Genomic DNA, 24407 nt, shown 5'->3' on the forward strand with positions numbered 1-24407 from the left:
GTGTTTCGTCCTTAAGTGTCTTTAAGCGCGGGGGATCCTACCTACAACCGCTCCGGAACAAGTCTGGTACGCCCCCTGGAAATGGCACGTCTCTAGATCTTACCATATGCTTCGTCCTTAAGTGTCTAAGTTCCTATGCCAGAGTGTCCTTCCTAGGCTTAACAGCTGGGTATGCGTACGCGCATGCACTAACTTGCGGCGCGGGCGCATCCTTTTGTAGCAAGTTGACGAGCAGTGACATACTACGGATGCGGGTTACGTCTTGCTACATCCTAACCCTATCACTGCTTCAGGACCTGGCAAGCAGAGCTGAAATCCAGGCAGAGCTGAGCCTTAAGTGTCTAAGCGCGGGGATCCTGCCTGTGCCCCTCCCTGGGCCCAAACGGTCCACCCTGGGCCCAAATGCCCTTCCCTGGGCCCAGATGCCCCTCCCTGGGTCCAAATGCCCCTCCCTAGGTCTGATGCTCTTACGTCTAGGTCTGAGTGTCCCCAGCCACTAACCTGTCCGTCGTCCAGCCGCTCCAGCTTGGCCTGCGGGTGCGGCTTGGGCCGGGGCTGCGGCGCGGGCGCGTCGTTCTGCAGCAGGTTCACCAGCAGCGGCGACGACATGGCCACGGTGGGCGGCGCGGGCGGAGGCTTGGAGGGGGCGGGGTAGGGCGGCGGCGGGCCCGCGAAGGCAGAGGTTGAAGGCCGCGCGAATGGCCCGTCGGAGGGCGGCCGCGCGCTAGAAGGGCCGCTGATGCCTGTGGGGAAAACGTAGGTTAAGACAGTAATAACACATCAACTACCAAAATTAGAATTAGCTTCCATTATGATTTACACAAAAAAAAAGAAATTACCTAAAAATCATACGTATTTTAGGCTCGACGAGGCGCAGTTTTAGACACACCCAATTTTTTCTAAGGCAAAGATATAGACTCACTTATCATATTCTGTTCTAAATCCCGGTCTGTGAGCACGTAGAATTTTGTCCAATGACCCCAAGCTACCCATCCTTATCGCTCGCGCGTAATTATGTTGCTGTCGCGCTCGCACACACACGGTGCCCGTCGCACAACGTCGACAAAATTATACGTGCTCCGCGACCAAACTGTAGTACCTTTCATTTTGTACAATCACCGATGAAACTGTATATTCAATTTAATTTGTAAAAAACTGTTCAAATAACTGAAGCCGTTAAAAATAAATGAAATCGAGATGCTTCCAGATATTGCCCCATTCATATTTTATAGGTAAGATTTAGTAGCCGAGCTCCTAGCATTTTCTAGGGAACTTAGCCGTGATGCAAAGTTGTAGACTCACTAAGCGTCTTCCACCTAGAGAACTCACCACTAAATTGTGACGTCTCCCAGTTTCTTCTAAAGAACTTCCCAAATTGGAAGGTTCTGGAATCCACCCATCGTATTCTAAAGAAGTCATCGCCACATAAATGTAGACTGACACAGCATCTTCTAGAAAACTCACTCAGTCTTCTAGGGACCCATTCGCGTGCTCTGGGGTCACTGGCATAGAAAATTCTGAACTTTAAATACAACTCTGTCATACGGAAGGTTCTAGACTCACCCAGCGTATTCTCCTTGCGGTGTATGACGCGCGCCTGCGTCATGCTCCCGAGAGGGAACTCGCAGCGATCAGCAGCGGGCGGGATGGCGGGCGGTATCCGTCCGTCCATCGGGCCACGGTGTTGACGATGTGACTGGAAGGTTCTGGACTCACCCAGCGTGTTCTCCTTGCGGTGTATGACGCGCGCCTGCGTCATGCTCCCGAAGGGGAACTCGCAGCGATCAGCAGCGGGCGGGATGGCGGGCGGTATCCGTCCGTCCATCGGGCCACGGTGTTGACGATGCGACTCTGGAAGGTTCTGGACTCACCCAGCGTGTTCTCCTTTCGGGCCACGGTGTTGACGATGTGACTGGAAGGTTCTGGACTCACCCAGCGTGTTCTCCTTGCGGTGTATGACGCGCGCCTGCGTCATGCTCCCGAAGGGGAACTCGCAGCGATCAGCAGCGGGCGGGATGGCGGGCGGTATCCGTCCGTCCATCGGGCCACGGTGTTGACGATGCGACTCTGGAAGGTTCTGGACTCACCCAGCGTGTTCTCCTTTCGGGCCACGGTGTTGACGATGTGACTGGAAGGTTCTGGACTCACCCAGCGTGTTCTCCTTGCGGTGTATGACGCGCGCCTGCGTCATGCTCCCGAAGGGGAACTCGCAGCGATCAGCAGCGGGCGGGATGGAAGGCGGTATCCGTCCGTCCATCGGGCAGACGGTGTTGGGCGACTTGAAGCTGTCGCGCGGCGGCTCCGGCGGCGCGCTGGTCGACGGCTGCTCCTCGCTGATGAGGCGCCCGATGCCGCCGAGGTTGGATAGCAGTTCCGCGTTCGCTTGCGGTCGCGAAGCGGTGCTGGTGCTCGCTTCTGGAATGATTGAGTTTGGTTTATTAATCGATCGTTATTTTAGACATAAAGAGACACGAGCTCTCAATTTAGTACTGGATGACCAAGTGGGTAACCCCGTAATCTAACTTTAGAGAACTCGCCATGATGCAAACTTGGTAGCTCACCCAGAGTATTCACAGAATACACTTGTGAAACTTGTCATGACGCAAGATTTAGACTTACCCAGCGTGTTTCAGAACTCGTTCGTGACAAACTCACCTAATGTGCTCTGGAAAAACTCACAGTGACGCAAAGTTGCAGACTCACTTATAGTCTTTTTCACGTAAGATGATTCGTATGACGTTTCGAGTTTGAAAGTTATAGAGATGTCACATAACTAAACCATAGCGATTTATCTATCGATTTTTTTCTAAGAGTTAGTAAAACCTACTTTTAGAGAAATATTTTGTATAGGTGTCATTTAACAAAAAACATGTTTTTTTTAATTACAAATATTTTTGTAACAATTTTTATTGATATTATTCAAATTCCAAGGACTTCGTGTTAAAAAAAACGATTCCTAAAAAGTACTGGTTCTATTACTTTAAATTAAAAACTATTTATTTATTTTCAATGCGTTTATTAAAGTCAACAATCGAAAAATATAGTTGATTTTTGTGATGTTTTTAATAACTAACGGTCTTATTCATAATCATTTTTCACATTTTATCAAATGCTTATTAGAGGTTTATAAAACGTTTGATAAAAATTGTTATTCATAATCGTCATTTAGCGCTAAAATCCTCTTTTATCTGTGTGATAAGTTATCGAGAGCTCGGGCCTTGTTTAAAGCTCTAATAAACCTATTTTAACCTAACTTTTATAAATGTCATTTCATATGAATGTCACTTCGTTGGTTTATTTATTCAAAATATCCTTGCTGTGATCCTTGCTTGTGAAAATGAATGCTATAAATGCAATTGTGCATTTAGCCAATAATGCCGACCCAGCGCGACGTAGAAAGCTCTACCGCCAACGAAGCAACCCATTCGATTTGCGGGACCTAAATTTTAAAATAAAATATAGGTTATTTGCAATTTCGGAAATCCTAACTTTGCTTAAATCAATTAAGCCTTCTTTGTTTAACAGTTTCCTTTTTTTTTTGATTGCTGGTGCTTTAAAATTAGGTTTTGCTTTATTTTCTTTTGCCTCTACTTTTTTATTTTCTTTATCTTCCAATATGCCTCTAGTAGTACAAGCATGTGTATCTTCTATTTCTTCATCAAGTACCACCAATTCATATTGGATTTCTTCATTATTTATCAATTCCTGATCTTGCGTATTTTGAGTTGATTCCTCCTCTTGAATGTTAATTAATTCACTTTTATTTGAGTCCGAGTCAAATCTGTTAACATCGACTACAAATTCATTGGGCAACCAAGATGCTATATCATCAGCCCTATCGTCAGGCACTGATAATGGTGGACCACCGCCAGTTTTAATTTGAGCCTGCCTAGCAATGGTCTTGTCTTTCTTCGCACTGATTTTTATGAGGCTCCATTGCGATTTTAACTGGGTAATGGAGCGGTTCATACCAGCGCACATTGAATTAAACCTGAAAAAGAAATGACAGGATTTTGAATTACAGGTAAAGGCAAAATTTTATATTGAAGGCAGAAATCAAAAGATGTACCAACGTTGTTTGTAAATCAGCCCAAGCCGCAACCTTCCGTTTATTCGTGTTAGTGTCTGTATTTTTATTTTCGATTGCATTTACTCTTTCTTTCACCAACTCTTTCAGCAAATACTGAAAAGCAAACACTAGGCGTCAAACATAAATAAAACCATGCTACAAAAATTAGTAGGCACTTTATCAGGCTAAAAATAAGTACTACCTTATCTTCCTCCAACCAGTTTTCTGATCGTTGCCTTTTAGGCGGTCTGTTCTCCTTCGTCATGGACATAATTAGTATCCGATGTAACTAGCCGGGTCGTCGTAAGAGCTTATTGCAGAGTACAGGGTAAGAGGTACAGAATCCAGAACATACAATCCCAAGTTTTATAAAAGTTTGATAAAACTTGGGAGTTGATCGAAAAAACCGAAAACTTTATTAAATTTTCGTGCCAAATGTCAATGTCAGTAAGTAAAACGTCACAGCTGCCAATTTTTTGTTTTTTTTTTCTGCGATTTGTCTATGATTTTACATGGTCCATCAAGTTAAATCACCAAAAAAGCTGTTTTCGTTCATTCTTTTTGTATAGTCTGTGGAAAGAAAATATTAAACTCTGTTTTAGCTATCAAAGGTTTATAAACGATTATGAATAACGTTTTTTATCAGAGGTTTATAAGAGTGTTTTAAGCCTATCAAACGTTTTAGCTAATGTAGGTTTTAAACCTATATTAGCATTTTATTATGAATAAGACCGTAAGTATTCACTGCAATCGATTAATGAACCGCGGAAATAATCGATTTTGTTAAACAACAAATACCCCAGCACTACATCTATTCCGTTTCACACATTGCGTACATTAAATAAAAAATATTTTTACATCGTATTTAATTAAAATATTAATCAATAGACTCCGATTTTAGTATACAGTGTGAGTCACGTTAAAGTGTACATATGAAAATAGATGAAACTAGACCTATTTTTATCGACAAAAATGAGGTCAAAAATTTTTTGAGATTTTTTTTTAATTTTTTATAGAATTTTTTTTCTTCCAATTACTTATTGTAAAGAAAACGTAATAACTTTTAAACTAAGCGTTATATCCTGATAAAATAAAAACAGTAATAATGCTAAATAACAGGCGATGCTAAAAAATACATAAAATACACAAAAAATGCCAACAAATAATAAAAAACGATACTTTTTGAAAAAAATCTGCTTAAAAATTCGTGTTTTTTTTGGTTATTTGATAAATTTCTCCAAAAAATGCCCCTATAACAGGTGGTTTTTATTACTTTGTATTATTCTCTATCGTATTATCTTTGTAAAACCAAAAATCGCATGTCTTTATCCCTATCACAACATTTGCTATGATCGTTTGAACAAAGGCCTGCCACAACATTATACTCAGCTACAGGTAGAGACAATTTTAATTTTAACTAAAATGCTTATTTTACTTCGAAATCTTTTGTTTTTATTTGAAATCTAACTTGTCTTTATCAAAATTAAAAATCTAGAGCCATTTTCAGTTTCGTTATTAACGAAGCGTTGAATGGCGCGCCCGGAGAGGCTTAGTTCAAACGATCATTGCAAACGTTGTGATAGGGATAGAGACATGCGATTTTTGGTTTTACGAGGGTAATACGATAGAGAATAATACAAAATAATAAAAACCACCGGTTATAGGGGCATTTTTTGGAGAAATTTATCAAATAACCAAAAAAACACGAATTTAAAAGCAATTTTTTTTCAAAAAGTATCATTTTTTATTATTTTTTGGCCTTTTTTGTGTATTTTATGTATTTTTTCAGTATCGCCTGTTATTTAGCATTATTACTGTTTTTATTTTATCGGGATATACCGCTTAGTTTAAAAGTTATTACGTTTTCTTTTCAATAAGTAATTGGAAGAAAAAAAATTCTATAAAAAATTTAAAAAAAATCTCAAAAATTTTTTGACCTCTTTTTTGTCGATAAAAATAGGTCTAGTTTCATCTATTTTCATATGTACACTTTAACGTGACTCACACTGTATATTTCAAGAAAAGTAGTTAATTTTTTTTTATTATATTGCTAATAAAATACAAATATTTTTTCAAAAATATTCTGCATAATAATATGTAGTATGCGTAATATGGATAACCTTGAAGTGTCATACGGATCATCTTAGGTGAAAAAGACTATAGTGTGCTGTAGAAAAACTCGCCGTGACGCAAAGTTGCAGACTCACCTAGTGTGCTCTGGAAAAATTCACAGTTGTGGACTCTTCCAGCGTGTTCTAGAATTCACCGTGACGCAAATATGTGAAGTCACCCCGAGTGTTCTAGAAGAACTTGCCGTGACGCAAAGTTGTTGATTCACGTAGTGTGCTCTTGAAAAACTTACAGTGACGCAAAGTTGTGGACGCACACAGCGTGTTCTATGGAACTTGCCGTGATGCAAAGTTGGAGACTCACACGGCGTGTTCTATGAAATTTGCCGTGACGCAAAGTTGTTGATTCGCGTAGTGTGCTCTTGAAAAACTTACAGTGACGCAAAGTTGTGGACTCACACAGCGTGTTCTATGGAACTTGCCGTGACGCAAAGTTGTTGATTCACGTAGTGTGCTCTTGAATAACTCACAGTGACGCAAAGTTGCGGACTCACATAGCTTGATCTATGGAAATTGTTGTGACGCAAGTTCTAGAGTCACCCAGCGTGTTCTAGAACTCACCGTGACGTCAAGTCGCAGACTCACCCAGCGCCAAATTTTCGCCGCGGAATTCGCCGTGATGCTACCTCGTTAGCGCACATAGCGCGTTCTTTGAACCTCGTCACGCCAAGGTGAATGCACACTCACCGTCCGCGTCGGTGTTGATGCGCAGCTCGGCGCCGTGCGACAGCCGCAGCGACACCGCCGCGTCGCCGTCCAGCTGCACCGACAGGATGCCGAGCGCGAGCAGCTGCGGCGCGCCCGCGGCGGCCAGCGCTCGCAGGCGCACGGCGGCCGCGCGCGGCACCGACAGCGTCACGCGCACTGAGTTCCACGGCTCCACCTGGAAGATATCAAATGTTATACAACTGTCACTAAAATACTTACACTAAGGCCCAGAGCAGACGGTGAAACGCAACTGCAACGAAACTGCAACTTTCCGATGATTCTGATGAATGAAACTGAAAGTTTCAAACTGGTCGCGCCATGTGTGGTCTCTCAACGGACGCTATGGCAGAAACTTAGATGCAACTCAAAAGTAACTAGCAGTTGCAGTTTCGTTGCAGTTGCGTTTCACCGTCTGTTCTGGTCCTAAGTCTGCGGGCACGAAACTGGCGACGGCCGAGCGATGAGGGAGCGACGCGACGGGATCCCCGTCGTCGCCGTCCGTTTCATGCGCGTCACCATATACTGTCATCTTGTTCTAGCGCCAGTTTCGTGTCCGCAGACTTAAACCATAAAGTTAATATTCCTTCGGAATAGAGCAACAACCGTCACATTCGCGTGTAATGTAACGTTACAGATTCGAGCATTACACTAGTCAGTGAGGGAGGAAAACCGAATCGAATGTGGTGTAATACTCAAAGTCGAATCTACACTCGACAGCAAATAAATCGCACCACCCGCGACAAGCATTTTCAAACGTATGCATCCCTACTTCCCACCAATATTGGCACCATTTAAAAGCCTAGTTCTAAACTTCATTTTATTAAAGGAAAGGTTTTTACCCCAAAAATGTGTCTTTACAAGGATCCATAGTCACTTCTTCAAAAAATAGGTAGTGACGTGTACAGGTCTGTCTAATGACGGCCTAGGTAAAATTGTAAAGGTCGCTTATGTGCGACCAAACTCCTTGGCCGCGCGCCTGGCCGGCGAGAAACTTCTTTTTACTTTTTATGTTTTTTATCGATTGTCACTTTTTTCTCTTCTCTTGACTTTTCTACTTCGAACTAAACATGTAACTTGATTTTATTTTACAATATAATTTTATTTTTACACCAAAAAGCCTTTCAATCAAATAATCTCTCGTAGTGTCGGTGACGTATTTCGTTCATGGTCCTACGAGTCGGATTGGCTTTGAAAGTGGTAGGAAAATTACGGTAGTCCATTCTACGGAGTACCGCCCGTACAAATTACAGGATAGCAAACGTGCTATCTTGGAGTCCATGCAGTGGTGTCAGCGGTGACTACACGGCAGCGGAAGGATCCGGTCTTTGGTAAAGACTGGATAAGCAGTACGGGAGGAGCAGAGAGTCTTTGGCAGCGGTTGGCGGCAACCGAGGAGCGCTAGGGAGCGCTACATAGAAAGAGCACGGCGAGCGTGGGTGTGAGAAGTTGCAGCTGGTGTGCATATCATCATCATAGTGTGTGTTGTGAAGTGAAATCGTGAGTACTTTATACCTTACTTATTAAATAAAAACGAAATGAAAACGAAGATAACGTAACTTTGGGACATTTACATTAGTAACTTTGCTTCATATTTTCTTGTAATTTTTAAACTGATTGTATATTTTGTGTTTCTGTGTTCGTGTAGTTGTATATATTTTTGTTTGTGTATTTTGTAAATTGATTTGTAAATATGGAGCCTCTAGTGAAGGTTCAGGAGGCCACTAGGGCCGCAATTGTAAGGGCATTCACGAACTTTAAAAAGTCTCCAAAGGACAGACTGACTCAAGCTTATCTTGAGACCAGGCTAGAAATGTTAGAACAACATTGGGGAGTCTTTTTTAAAACACAACAGGAAATTGTAAGCACTACTGATGAGGACGAATTGCAGGAATCTGACTATTATAGGGAAAGTGTGTTTGATGATGTCGAGGAGCTTTATATGGAGTACAAGTCTCACATCAAGGATAAGTTAAATAAGTTTCATTCACTGCCCATTTTAGAGTCGCACACGGAGCCAGCTCAACACTCAACTCAGTTTAAGTTGCCTGAAATTAAAATCCCAACATTTTCAGGTAAATACGTAGAATGGCAAACTTTTAGAGAGCTTTTTACAGGACTAGTTCACAACAATCAGTCATTAGATGCAGTACAAAAGTTGTACTATTTAACACTAGAAAGGCCGCCGTCCCATTTTTGTCCCACTTGCGAGTTTGATCGTCTCTAACTTTTTTATTTTTTAACGAAAGTCCATGAAACTTTTTGACTTTTTTTGATTTGTTGAGTTTTATCATTTTTTAATGTTTCTGATACTATAATATTAATAGAAAAAAATTAAAAATCGGTTTTACCTAGAAGCGCCACTGGGTCAATTTTGTCCCACCCTGGTATTTGCAACAATAATTCGACGAAGAGTGCTTGTTTCGAGGAGATACGAGAGTGGAGAGGTGAGGAGCGTTTAGGTGACTCGTGACAATGCAGAAATGTAAATATATTGTACTAGTTCTTGCCTGTGACATCACCCGTGAGAAATTAAATTTATCATAGAAAGACCTAATTTCTTTACATTTATCGTTGTTATTTGACCAAATAACTGAACATTATTCTAAATTAAGCCTATATTAAGTTATTCTGAAGTATTAGCAATAAAACTGCAAAGTTTTATTAAGATCGGTTTAGTATTTTTTGCGTAAAAGAGTGAAAAAACATGCATTGATCTAACCATGAATCCATACTCACTTAGTTCAAGTTCAAGGAATATATCCACCCATTCATCCTTCATATCCATTCATCAGTCCATCCATCCTTCAATTCATCAATCTTTATTAACTTTTACATTTATAATATTAGAAGGAAGGTGGCTTTTAGACATTGGCCAGTTCATACATTGTATGATTTGATACATTTTTAAAATGTGTGACTTATACAATTTTGAAAATTAAACGTACATACTTTTCATTGTAACTGGTAAAAAACTTCACTGTGTGTGTACGGATAACAGAAAAATAACCATACCTATAGACATTCCTAAACACATAGTACACCAGAGAGACAAAAAAACCATACAAAAAAACTTTGTGCAAAATGTGCTCTGATATTTTTAAGATATTTATTTTTCTTTCAAAAACAATAATGACTAGTTAAAGTAGTAATTTCATGATTTTAATACAGTATAACACCATGTAATATGAGACTATTTTTATATGAAACCAAAAATATTTAACTTTTGATAATTCAAAATTAAAATTGAATACATTTATGTTTTTAAAGAAATAAGTACATATTGATTTAATTATATAGATAAACCTTTTTTTAAGGATACTACAAATAGTTTTAACCATAATGTTCATGTCTGAAACTAAAAAATGTTACAAAATGTATGCTGGGACAAAATTGACCCAGCGGCGCTTTTAGGGGGGTCGCAATCTTCGGCACTTCTAGTGTTAAAAGCTTACCTTGTGGGAGACGCTGCACAACTATTAAATAACATTTCAGTTGCAGCTGAAAATTACATAAGTTGCTGGGAAAAACTCGAGCTTATGTACAATAACAAAAGGTATTTAGTCAATAATATTTTAAACCGTTTGTTTTCTCAAAAAAGCTTAAACACAGAATCGTCTCAGGGTATTAAACATCTGTTAAGTACCACCTCTGATTGTTTAGAGTCTATTAAAAACTTAGGTGTGGATGTTTCCTCTTGGGACATTTTTATCGTTCACCTAATCAGTGGGAAACTTGACAAGGAGACTAGGAAGGCATGGGAATTAAACATTTCATCGGGCGGGACTGATGAATTGCCGACCTATGAACAGTTTGCTCACTTTTTAACTGGACGATTCAGAGGCCTAGAAAACTTGAATGAAAGGACTAGTTCTGAGAGGGTTACAGGTAGAAGCTCACAATCTTTTCATTCGCGAAATGTAAATACAATTTGTACATATTGTAAAGCTAGTCATAAGATTGTAAATTGTAAAAAGTTTGCTCATGAAAGTAATGAAACTCGTCGATGTTTTGCTCGGGGAAAAGGTTTGTGCTTTATTTGTTTGTATAATAATCACTCTGCCAAGGCTTGTAAAACCAACTTCAAATGCCATATTTGTAAGAAACGTCATCACACGTTATTACATCCCAGCGGTTTATCTACGAGAGAGAAATCAGCGAAGGGCGGTGGCTCTGCCATGCGGGCGGAAGGTAAAGCTAGTTCAGGCACAGAAGTAGGGAAGCCTAGTGAACAGGTGGTATCATTTTCATCGACAGGGAAATGTAACGAAACGGTTTTATTACCAACTGCCTTGGTTGAAGCCGAGTCAAAAAATGGTACTTACCGCGGTATGCGAGCCTTGTTAGATCAGGGTTCGCAAGGATCTTTTATAACTAAAGGAATGGTTCAGCGCTTAGGGCTGAAAGAAAAACCTAACGAACACGCTGTGACAGGTGTAGGCGGGGATATATATAGTATATCAAAATCCACTGTGACTTTAAACATAAAGTCAAGGTTGGACGCAACATTCAGCATGCAGGTTAACGCGTTCGTCCTGAAATCCATTACATCTGTCCTTCCTTCGGTAGAGGCACGTCCAGTAGATTCGATCTACTTGTTACCACAGGACCTTGCCGATCCTGAGTATTACAAACCTCACAAAATTGACGTCTTGTTAGGCGCTGAGGTATACAGCCAGGTCACACGAGCAGGTATAAAACGTAGTGCAGATAGGCGTGTATTAGCTCAGGATACGACGTTAGGTTGGATATTTTCAGGCGTCGTAGATACAAACTGTCCATCCAAAACCAAGTCATTTACAAACATTGCGGTAATGCATTCACATGCAAGGAATAAAACACTTACCTCAATGTATAAGCGGCAATACTGTTTTTGTAAACCTTGTAAATAATTTTAAAATGTATTCGGTAAACCTATTGTGTTTGTTAAAATTGTTAAATTTTTCTATGTGTTATAAACTGTGTTAATGTAAATATTTGTAGTATTCTTACTACAATGCCTAACTGCAGGCAAGGACATTTCTTTTTACTTTATAATGTTTAGTTTAATGTGTTACCTCTAAGGAAGAGATTTTTGTTGTTTCTTGTTTTTAAATATAACTAAAGGACATTCTGCAATAATGTCCTTTGGCGGGCGGAATGTACAGGTCTGTCTAATGACGGCCTAGGTAAAATTGTAAAGGTCGCTTATGTGCGACCAAACTCCTTGGCCGCGCGCCTGGCCGGCGAGAAACTTCTTTTTACTTTTTATGTTTTTTATCGATTGTCACTTTTTTCTCTTCTCTTGACTTTTCTACTTCGAACTAAACATGTAACTTGATTTTATTTTACAATATAATTTTATTTTTACACCAAAAAGCCTTTCAATCAAATAATCTCTCGTAGTGTCGGTGACGTATTTCGTTCAGACGCTATAGCCATTTTTTATGACTATAAAACTGTTAAGTTGGGATTAATCGCTATCGATCTGTTAAAGAGGACACGTGTGATCATTATTTGGTTTTATAACCATAAAATTTGGTCTAATTGATCCCAGAGGTGAGCCCAAAGTGAGGTCTTTTTTCAAGTCACATTTATGGTATATGTTAATCAATTATTAAGAAATTAAATGTGTTTTTCTTTAAGGATATTTATTGGGCTTTCAAATAACACCAATATTGTTGGGGCACCATTATTGTGTCAAAAGAAAATCTTTAAAGTTCGCGTCGCGGGTGGTGCGATTTATTTGCTGTCGAGTGTATAATGTTACATTACACGTAAATGCTCCGGGAGATGGAGCACCTTTAGTGTTAACAGTTTCACAACAAAACCACAATCATGATCTTAAAAATTATTTTAAAAAATTTCGCTCCAAAGACGCTAGTCACTGGGAGGACTAGTCCTTTGCTTGTGCCTTAGAAAGCACTCATCTCACCGACATGTCATGCTTGCTTTGCGGTCTGATGAACACTCACCAGAGTCATTCGACTCTAAAGTGCAGATCGCACTAGCACACTGACCAGTCCTGGATCTGTCAATAGGCCGTATAGGCCGCGGCCTAGGGGCGGCAGATTTCAGATGACGCTTACTCGATTTCAGAAGATAAAAGTTAAATAAAGATCCAACCCCAAAACTGTAAATCCGCCACTGACACTGACCAGTGACAAACTATAGCAGCTTGACAATAACACCAAAGCGTTGGGACAAGGTGCCTAGAGGTCCGCAAAATTTTCTACAGCACCGTATTCTTCAAATTTTAATGTACCACTCATGTGATGTGTGCACTCATTTATTTTGATAACTTATACCCAATAATGTCATACTTAATTGCTAACCACTGCTTGATTCACAAAAAACTTCTAATACTGTTTAAAATTAAATTCCTTGCATCATTTAATTAATTAGTAATTAAACGAGGTTACAAAAAACATACAAGTACCTAATATTAAAAAAAAAATTAAGCATGCATTATTACAAAAACGATACTATGTTTTACGGCTATGATACTACGCAAAAATTATGTAATGAAACATTTCGTGGTCGAATCACGAAAAGGCGTATCTAACAAAATGGAGATATTGAGTTAAACACACCATGCTATTAAAAACTTGCATTTTATAACCTCACAAAAAGTCGTAACTGAATTATTTGTCAGGAAGCCAGTATTGACAGTTAAAAAGGGCCCGAAATGCATTTTTCCATACTTAAAACTTTCTTTAAATGTCGCTCCTGTAAAATTGATAAAAATCAGTTACGTCTTTTCGTGATTCGACCCACGATTTTTAATATTCGAGCATATAACATTTCTGATACAGAGCTATTAATTTTTACTAACATCTAAACGAAGGCTAAAGCCAAATATACGACAAATTAATGTCTTTAATATTAAATGTATTTTCATATAATTGAATACTATGTAATTGCTAACTTGACAGCTGTTTTTTATTATTTTACATCGGCGCCTGTGAATTAACTAAATATAATATGTACTATCTATGTCGCAGAAATAGTGTCGAATTCATTATCATTTCATTAAAAGACTCGTTGTAATGAAGAACTTTTATTTACTAGTTAATTTATATAAAAAATATAATAATAGCTATCACTTTTTGCGCCATACATATAGAAATCTGGCTAATGGATGTCCACTGTCCAGTATACGTTTAAAGTCAAAAAAACTTCATTTATTATTTATTAATTTCTCACAAAAACTCCTAAACAATTGCTTGCTTACGTGGATAATAGTGTAATGAATGATGCAATAGTCAACTTTAACGTTTCGTTTCATGAGTTTAAATTAAGTTAACGACTACAAAAGTCCGTGTGAAACGCGACTAAAAATAAAAGTACCTAACACTTTGACCATTAATTCGAACTTGTCAAAATTCAAAGATTTCTGGTCGATTAGACTCCAAGGTCGTCTATGTATACCCCTGAAATATTGGATCGAGTCACCAACATAAGAGCGAGTTCGAACTACGTCAGATTCCGTCAATATTAAAGTATACAAACAAATGCAAGACAATGCTTCAACCACACCAACGAGTGCAGATCGCCATCACCGGCGCGATCATAAGCCAATGACAGTTTATGACAGGTCGCGCGACCCATGACAGTCCGCGCGTTACGTGACATCGAAAATTTCAATATTGTCTATTGACATAGGACCAGTCAAGAAAAGAACTTCCATTTTCCGCTGTTGTGCAACGCTGATCAACAATCAACATGTTGAGAGTCACGTGTTGTGCGTCAACTTCAACCGTTGCTTAGGGATGCGTGTAGTTTCGACCGACTTATGGGCTCTTTCAAATAGGACGTTTTGAACCAAACGTTAGTCATCCGTTTGCAAGTAAACGGAAAATTATATGACAACTGCGTTGGAATAAAAATGCAAATTACCACAGTTGTGTCGGCGTCCTGCTTGAATGAAACAACTAATTTGAAAGAGCCCGAAGTTCGTACGTAAGGGCATCTATCTAAAAACTAATGAGACTATATCAATCTGGGTAACTTTAGCCATCAGTGGCTCAAAATAGAATTACGAATTCAGTATTTTATAACTTTGATTTACAAGTTTTATGAACAACGAGTCAAAGATAAATAACTAAGCTTGTTTGAAATAAATAAACTCAAAGTGAAAAAAATACCTAAAATCGGAATTATATTTTGAGCTAATGTTATACTGATGAGTTACCTAGTTTGACTGCAATTGGTCCCTTTAACTTACGACCATGCATAAGGCCTACGTGACCACAGTCAGTTTCCACTTGCACATTTTTGGTTCAGCGCAGTGAAAGGCACGATTTTTATCCTCAAGACTTTTTCCTGTAGTTTAAGTGGAGAATCTTGTATAATGACTTGAAAGTGGATGACCACGTGTGGGTTTCCTTTTCATAAAAGGCTCAGTTGAGTCATAAAAGTCATTTATTTTCTAGAAATTGGCTTTTAAAAAGCGCTTTTACAGTAACTGTTTTATTTCAGTAAAGTCTCAGGAACATGTGTGCCAAGTGTGCTTAAGTTGCTGCTGCTGCTGCTGCTGCTACAGACGATGGTGACATTTTAGTGATATGTCGTGTCGTGATACACTAGCGTCTTTCGAGAAATCGTCATCTTTACAGCGCCCCCACAGCGTTATGAGATAACTGCTGCGTTACTTTTCCGAAAAAAAAAAACCGCTGCGTAGATCCAACGTTAGGCAGCCGCTCAGCATTGGCGTCGCGAAAACGCTGCGCCGCGCCGGTAAGACGACTTTGGTTGAAAAGATCCTGCAAAATGAACCTTACCTTGTTGACTTTAAAGCCGCGTTTTCACTCGGAGACATTTGTCCCGCGACTCTGTCGCCAGACACGAAATTCACGTGTCCCGCGCGATGTCGCCCGACGTCGCTTGCGACATCTACGGGTCGCGAGACTTGTCGCTTGTCGATGCTCTGCGAGCGTCGACATGCGCGATCTTCGTGTCCCTCGACAGTCGCCCGACAGCCTTTGAGTAGTGAGGCCGCGTGTCGCTTTGTGTCGCTCCTCGGGCGACATACTGTTCACTACTGGCTAGTGTGAACAAGTCATATGTCAAGGGACAAAGTTGCAGAGACAAACTACGTGAATGTCGGACGACTTATCTCCGCGACATGTCCCCTAGTGAAAACGTGGCTTAAGGGTGTGCGGGTGCGGCCCACCGCTCCTCGTTCGCTGCAAAATGAACCTTACCTTGTTAACTTTAAGGCTGCCGAGTTGGACCCGATTACAACCGCGCCCGCTGCGGGCGAAAACCGCGTCGTGAGTTGTGCATTAGTTTTTACATAAGTATCTGCATTCTTCAACCGCCGCGGGCGCGGGTGAAAATCGCACCATGAGTTCTTAGAATAAGGGTGTGCGGGTGCGGCCCACCTCTCCTCTTCGTCCGCTGCAAAATGAACCTTACCTTGTTAACTTAAGGATGTGCGGTTACTACTCCGTGAACAGCGGTTATTCGAACACCTCTCCTCTCCTCCCCGCTTCGCTGCAAAATGAACCTTACCTTGTTAACTTTAAGGGTGTGTCGGTTATTCGAACACCTCTTCTCTCCTCTCCTCCTCGTCCGCTGCAAAATGAACCTTACCTTGTTAACTTTAAGGGTGTGCGGGTGCGGCTCCGCGAGCAGCGCGCGCAGGTCGCGCAGCAGGCGGCGCAGGCGCTCGGGGAAGCGCGGGTCGCGCAGGTCGCCCTCGCACGTCACCACCACGCCGCACGCCCCGCCGCCCGAGCCCAGCCCGTCGCTGTCCGCTGCCATACTGGAATATGAAGCAGGGGTTGCTTTAAAATAAATAAATAAAATACTTTATTCAGTACATAGGCCCTTTCCATGGCACTTATACACGTCCCAAATATCGTCCCTCGCATGACTAACTATCCTATCTCAGTTTTGCCACTTTCTCGTTAGGTCATTTCAAATTTAGTTTCTGTTTATACTTTACGGACCTCGTGGAAGGAAAAGTAGGTACATACAGATACGTGAGTTAGAGAAAATCGTAGACAATGGAAGCAGGAAAAAATGTGTAGTCCGTTAGGACTTGAGTTATCAAATCGCCAAAAGACTGAGATAGGATAGTTAGTCATGCGAGGGACGATATAGCTCGCCCTACCAACACTTCGGAACAACATAATTATAGGCTGGTGCTGAGAAGATAGGATAGAATTCTCTACATTACATGAACATTAATAGTATACAAGCAACACCTAGCCTAGTGAGAAGGATGAAAGCGCAGGGGGATTCCCCTTCACACTAGCGTTTGTCCAACGTATGCACTGCAGATTCAAATGACTGAATGCTGCGCTAATGCGGCGCAGACGTCACAATTTCGTTGTCATTTCGATAATATCAGATCCGAACAGGAATGTACAGGGAGGTAACTCCAAAAAATCTAATCCGATGTTTCGAATGTTGCCATTCCTCTCACATAAAACGAGATGCCAGCATGCGACGGTGACAGATACAACCGAAACTATGTAAACAGCATTTCAGCGTAGCCCTGCTGGAGGACACAGCTCTGTCCCAGCAGAGACGCGTGCGTCGCGTTAACGCGGCGTCTGCGCTGCGCATACGTTCATCGAATGCCTACGATGGACAAACGCTAGTGTAAAGGTATTCTTACATAAATGACAGCCATAACAAACTCAAATATGGATTCAGTGCCTTGGAATTTAAAGAGAGACGTCTCGTCATTTTAGAATACCAGCCAAAGGATTTCCTGAAAGGACTAGAGCTAAAACTCGACACAAACTCAAGCTAATGTTTGGCTGAGATTTCAATCTGCGCCTTGAGATTAAATCAAGTTTTGAACGTCATTTCAGAATACGTACGACTCGAACAATATAGTTAGAAAGGGGTAATATTTGCATGCACACTCAAACTACGAATATTAGTTGATTCCTTGTCTTTCAATGCAACAATGTTAAGAACACATAATAAGGCCACATTCATGCAAAACGCGTCCATAATCCATATTTTAACTGTCTCCTGTCTCTGTCGCTCATGAGAGCATTTCGCTATCATATAGGGAGGGATAGTTGGATCTGAAAAACAGAAACAGCCTGAGGGTGAAGAAGTCCCGCTGAGCGTGGAAGTTCAAGCAAAACAGAACAGTTTTCTACGCGCATCTTTCAGTCAAAATGTTCTTTATAATATTTATTCTGGCATTTATGCCAAAATTTTGAACTTGCAGGATCGGAAGCCGTCTTGTACAGAGCTCCGCATCAAGTTCCGCTTTTGCATGAACATGGCCAAAACCATTCGAGATTTCCATACAGGGTGTCCCCAAAATTAGCGTCACATTGACACCAGAGGTGAATGGGTCAAAGACGCCTCGAACAAGTCATTTTTAAACGGTTTTATTTAGCTTGCCCTGTTTATTCACTAATAAGTCAAGTAATTATCTGTGAGGTGCTAATTTTGGGACACCTGTAACGTAATAAAATACAAGCTCCATAAAATAGACCATTAAAAATCGAGGTAATAACCGAGTGGTGTTGAAATAACATATTGGTGATGACACTGGGGGCAAGTGGTAGTTTTTCTACTGTTTTATAGACCAAGCTAGGCCGTCGGTCGCGACCCTTTTATAATCATGTTTTTGCTAAATTTTTATTTACATAAATTAATAGTTTTTTAATTTTGTCTGTCTGTCTTTCTGTCAGTCTGTCTATTATGTTATTGACGAATTGACACTATGGTCCATTTGATGAACTAGACGAAATTATACCGGTCGTTTTATACTATGGACGAAATGATACGGTAGACGTAATGTCACTATGGACCTTAAGCACCAGGTTTTCTGATTGCTTCCCTTATGAACTACCCTAACATTTAATTACTTTTGACATTCAAGTACGATGCACAAGTTATAAACTTATTAACATGTTGTTAGAGGCGTCACTGCTCACAGTTCTTCTAACATAATTAACAAGTCAGAAATTAACACAGAAAAGATTTCGATTAGGAAGACAGTCCCAGTTACAGGTCTAGTGCTTCTCAGTCAGTGTCTGAGTTAAGGGAGCGGCACGGGAGGGGCACATACAGGGTGGAATTTTGTAATGCCACCTGGAGGGAAAGTACTCTTAATACTGTAGATAGAAAATTTTACTGAAAGAAAACATTCCTTTATTTTTGAAAAGAAAGAGAACTGCATTCAGATTTGTTGCTGTCGCGCTCGCACACCCACTGCGGGCGCGCGTCGCACAGTCGCGACAGCAATATAATTACGCGCGAGCGATAAGGATGGGTAGCTTGGGGTCATTGGACAAAATTCTACGTGCTCACGGACCAGGCTTTACCATACCATAAAATTTTCTGTACATACTAATTAAAATAATTTAGGATTTCATGGTTTTCCTTTCATTTGATTTATTAAGTTTGTTAGAGAGATTTCATCTTTATACTTAACCCTAACAATCAATGTAATAAAAAATCAGGGTGTAATTTTTAACAGATTTTAGTTGGTTCGATTCCCGGGTGTGGCAAGCTTTTTGGAAATCTTTGAATGCAGTTCTATTTCTTTTCAAAAATAAAGGAATGTTTTCTTTGAGAAAAATTTTCTATCTACAATATTAAGAGTACTTTCCCTCCAGGTAGCATTACAAATTTCCACCCTGTATATGATTCGACATATTATAACGTGACAGAGCAATCTGAAGTCTCGCTGACATTTGACGTAATAAAAAACCAATGCAAGCAATGGAAAGACTTTAGGAAGATCAAACTATACAATGTATGGTATAGGAAGCATTCTTTGCCAGTTAACCCTTCAACTACCGGCAAAACGAGTCACAATAGGAATCAATTGTTAGCCCGGTCTCTGCAGCCACTTTTGTGAATATGACAAACTATTTTTAGGAAATCACCCGAGATTGCATAAAAATTGTAAACAAGCGTTCTTTTAATCCGTAGGCATTACAAGATGCACATAAAATTATGCCTCTCGTAATTCTACATTATACTTCAGTATCATTTGAGTTAGTAATTAAAATGTGAAAAAATATTCTCAATATTGATTGCATGTTCAAAATTAAAAAACAACACAGAGGAGGCTTTGGTCTGTGTTAGTTTTAGGGGTAGATTCAGAACAAGACAGTAAGATTTACTGAAATATATTTTTGACATATAGAAAGAGCGGGAAGTGACTCATATAATTTCATCTAATGGTTATTCCAAAAAATTCAAATTATTTACCCCCTTACTAATAAAACTTACACGCTCGTTGAACAGTGTTTTAAAGTGACGTTCAGTATGGAAATGTCATTTTAAAACAGTGTTCAACAACTGTGTAACTTTTTATTAGTAAGGGGGTTAGTCACTAAATAACATGTATGTTTATAAAAAAAAGGAATAGTGACAGTGTTGTTATTAACATTGTTAAGAACAATAATAACAATCAATGGGACATGAATAGCTCATTAAAGGCCTATTTGTGAAAAAATAATTCTATATTATGTCAATTAAAACTTCAACAACAGCAATATAAAATGATAACAATTATCATGCTAACACACTCAATGCTGGTATGGTATAAAAATCCGGATTTTACCACCTGTATTTACCATGTGACAAGCAAATAAATAAATAAATCTTTAAGACTACAGAAGTTCATAATTTATTCGTTTTTGCTTCATTGGAACTGAATACAGAAGCACAAAATTTTAATACATAAATTCAAATCACCAAAGTAAAAATAAAAATAAGCTTTAGTAAGAACTTTAATAAGATTTAGGAGCTAAATAATATAAGTTTTAGAAAACCAATAAAGAAAAAATAACATTTATGATGGTTAAATAAATAATAAATAAATTATGGGAATTCCAATAATGGAATCATTTGAAAGACAGGAATTTAAAGTTATATGACTCCCACACACAGTTCACACTAATTGTGCCATAAACTTATAAAATAAACCAAAATTATGCATGCATTTGCATTTTGTTGGTAGTCCCTCATATGTTACCTACTGTGTGTGATAGCCAGTAAAAATTAAAAGCTTGTCACACATTTTTTTTTGCAGTTGAGTTGTTCACCAAAAAGGGCTAAATTTTTATTTTTGTAAAATTGAGTGCTTTAACTTTAGAACAAATCAAATTCTTACACAACTATTTAGACAATTTGTCTAAAAACTTGTGTCCTCTACTAGCTGTTATTATACAGTGTGTTTGGGATAGGGCTAGTGATAATTTAAGGCGATTTTATAGACAAAAATGCCCCCAAAAAAGTGCCTGTCAAAACTGAATTTTTTGACAAAAACAAATTCATTAATCTTTAGGTTCCTTAGTAATTTTATTTTTTGTCTTTTTTTAATGACACATATTATTGGCTTACAAATGCAATTTTTTATTATCTGTAAGACGGGCGGTAGTCACATAAAAAATTAAGTTTATTATTGTTTGAAATGCAGTTACCCAACTAACTAATAGCGAGAATTAAAATTAAAGGGGGCTTGCAAAAAACTCTACCAAACCACAAATACATTTTAATTACAAAATCTCCCGTATAACACTACAAAAGAAGCCAGTGTTTAGTTTGACGTGCTACTGTCTGTACTTTTTAAAAATAAATAACTGGTTACGATTTGAGTTTGAGAATAAAGTTGAATTATTTTACACTTGCTATTGCCCGCGACTTCGCCCGCGTTAATTTTGGTCTGTCACAGCACAGCAGAATTAATCCATTCATATTCTATAGCCTATATTATATTCATCAGGACTAATGTAGAATTCTAACGGTGAAATAATTCTTCAAATCAATCCAGCAGTTTTTGAGCCTATTCAGTACACACAATCAAAACATCTTTCCTCTTTATAATATTAGTGTAGAGTCACCTAAGTTTATCAGGGATAAAGTAGGATTCTAATCGAATGGTGAATTTTTTTTCATATTAGTCCAGTAGTTTCTGAGCCTATACAACGCAAACAATCAAATCTTTCCTCTTTATAATATTAGTATAGATGTTAAATAAAGTAAAGCAATGCAATTTCAAAATTCAATAACAATTTGCCCAAATAAAACATGTAAATAACAATGTTATAAAAAATTAAAGTTCAAGGAATATAAGTCATAAATTGGCCACCAAATATGTAAACACACATTCATAACAATTACAAAAACTATGCTCAATGTCATGCATAATTAAACAATTTATCATTTTTACGATGACACTGAGAGGTAGATTTTCAATTTTAAAATTGCATTTCGGTACCTACTAGTTCTTTTCAATTACTTTTATAGTGTATTATTGTTACAATTTGTTTACATAATCTACACAAATGGAAGTAAAATAATCTATCAATATTAATTTATCAATGAGATACCGTGTTTAACAATTTTTAACATTTATTCATTCTACAATAATCTAACAAAACTCCGTTCAATATCTCTCTTTTATGATAGGTTTCAGTCAAGGGGAAAAAAATTGCCCAACACACTAAATACTACATGATATTAATGTGCTAATAAATGACCATATCTGTAATGTTTATGTCATATGCTACTGCATTTATTAGTGGATCCAGTCATGTGAGTCACATGAAACACTAACACCAATAATATTTGGGAACTGTGAGCAGAGAGCAAACACTGCAGTTTACAGTATCCTACCAAATTCCGCCTGGACCTACGCCGTATTTGGTGGCGGCTCTAATACGAAACTCTAATGCGTGATAACAATCGACGCAAGTGAAAAAATTTTTCATGCGTGGAATATGCCTTGGATCAACACGTTACGGCAAGGTCGACGTTTCGAAAACATTGAAACGTGTTACACAACATATCTTTTTCCTAATCTCCTTTTATATCCTAATGCCCCGCTGTAATCGGGTTTCAGGAGGCCGCGGAACGACGGCCGCCGCGGCGACCGACGGCCTGTCATCCACCAATGTGTCCATCTTGTGGAGAACACCGCACGGTTATTACCTCCCCACAAAATGTAAATAAACCAAAAAAAAACACTCACCTCTCATACAATGTCACATTCCGCTCAATTCCACAAAAGTTTTATTGTCTTGTGTCCCAAATCATCCTGGAAATTCAATCGCGACATTACAATCCAGCTCGGACGCAAGGCAATATCGGTCGTATGGTCAGTGTCCACTACTCCAAAAACATATGATACAACACTATTGTCCCGCCCCAATTATGTCCGGGGGATTGTCCAATGATTATTTTCGAATTTTCACACTGGATCGCGAGACTAGAAACACTAGAATTTCATCACGAATCTGATCCACTGATTTATGTTCCAGTGACGCAAAGCTCATATATCGTGAAGAGCAGCAGCCATTTTGAAATGTACGGGGAGTGCAGTCACGGCATGGAACATTAGCAGATTACAGCCGTTCTTGCCTGTCGCTACACTCTAAACGTGGAGTAATAGTTGAAAAACTTTATGCAGTTTCCATTTTTACACTTTAGAACACAAAACTTCACACCATGTTCCTACTGAAACTATCCAAAACAACCTAAGCGACATCCGATAATTCCAGCTTACCCCATTTGCATGACACACTTAAAATACCAAAAAAACACTCAAAACACTTAAAACCGTACATAAAACGCGTCGCGCCGAATTATAAGAAGTTATAGCATCGCATCAATATAACAGTTTGGTAGATAAATCGCTAAAAAGATTGGTATATATTTTACAAATAGTTAATTCGGTACGAACAATAACAACGGCCGCCATTTGCAATTTTCAACTTGACATGCGCACTGACTCGAGCAGCAAAACACATGATTCAACGTTTGACGAGCGGCTATTTTTCTGAAAAAATATTTTTATCTAAAATTTTACCAGGTAAAAAGAATTTCTGATAGGATATTTCTTGAAAAAAAGTTATGCGTTAATTTATTATCATATTTTCGGCATATAAAAACCAATAATAACAATTTATAATTAATGTGAAATTTTAACGTAGGTCTAAGGTTGTATTGGCACCCTTTCATGCTCTAGTGACGACGGCTTGTGATTGGTAGATAAGGTAATCTCCATGTTTTTATAAATCTTATCGTAATTTCGATTGGCTGCCGCCAAGAAACGTGAAGCCACAAATCACTTCCTGTTATTAATTAGCGAAAAAAGTAATTAAAATTAAAATCGATTATGAATACATATTTTGTCAAACAACAAATTCTTATTTAGTTATCTTAATACCCGTTTATATGTATTTTTTTACTCTATATAAAATTAAACGAGAAGAAGAACAACTTTTATAGAAATAACCAATGATATTATATAAAAATATTGGAAATAACTTAAACCATATCGATTTGTCTCACTCGTTCAATACTGGCAACCCTACTATGCGAAAGAAAGAGGACCGAATGACCGATTAAACGAAATAATAACATTATAGGTACATTAAAAAAAACATTATGCGGAGTGTTTGGAGGGTACATTTACATAATCTCAATTAACATCACTCCTGCCAAGTCCTGCCTACAGCTACAGAAGTTATTTAGAGCTAAACAGAAAGTAGATAAAACAATAGAACAACACTTGGGAATCCGTG

At 38.9% G+C, this 24407-nt stretch overlaps 1 protein-coding gene across 1 annotated transcript; it reads right to left on the bottom strand.

The window, feature by feature from the left end:
* Positions 1 to 133: 133 nt before the first annotated feature.
* On the bottom strand, positions 134 to 23581 carry LOC135083084 (nuclear receptor coactivator 6-like). Its single transcript, XM_063977850.1, has 8 exons — positions 22853 to 23581; positions 16480 to 16651; positions 6886 to 7081; positions 2149 to 2415; positions 1933 to 2067; positions 1717 to 1851; positions 502 to 743; positions 134 to 211 (listed from the first exon to the last, which is right to left on the bottom strand). The coding sequence occupies exons 2-8, from the start codon at positions 16648 to 16650 to the stop codon at positions 134 to 136; spliced, it is 1224 nt and encodes a 407-aa protein (XP_063833920.1). The 5' UTR covers position 16651; positions 22853 to 23581.
* Positions 23582 to 24407: the final 826 nt, after the last annotated feature.

This window comes from Ostrinia nubilalis, chromosome 22 (assembly GCF_963855985.1).
Source record: "Ostrinia nubilalis chromosome 22, ilOstNubi1.1, whole genome shotgun sequence".
NCBI lineage: Eukaryota > Metazoa > Arthropoda > Insecta > Lepidoptera > Crambidae > Ostrinia > Ostrinia nubilalis.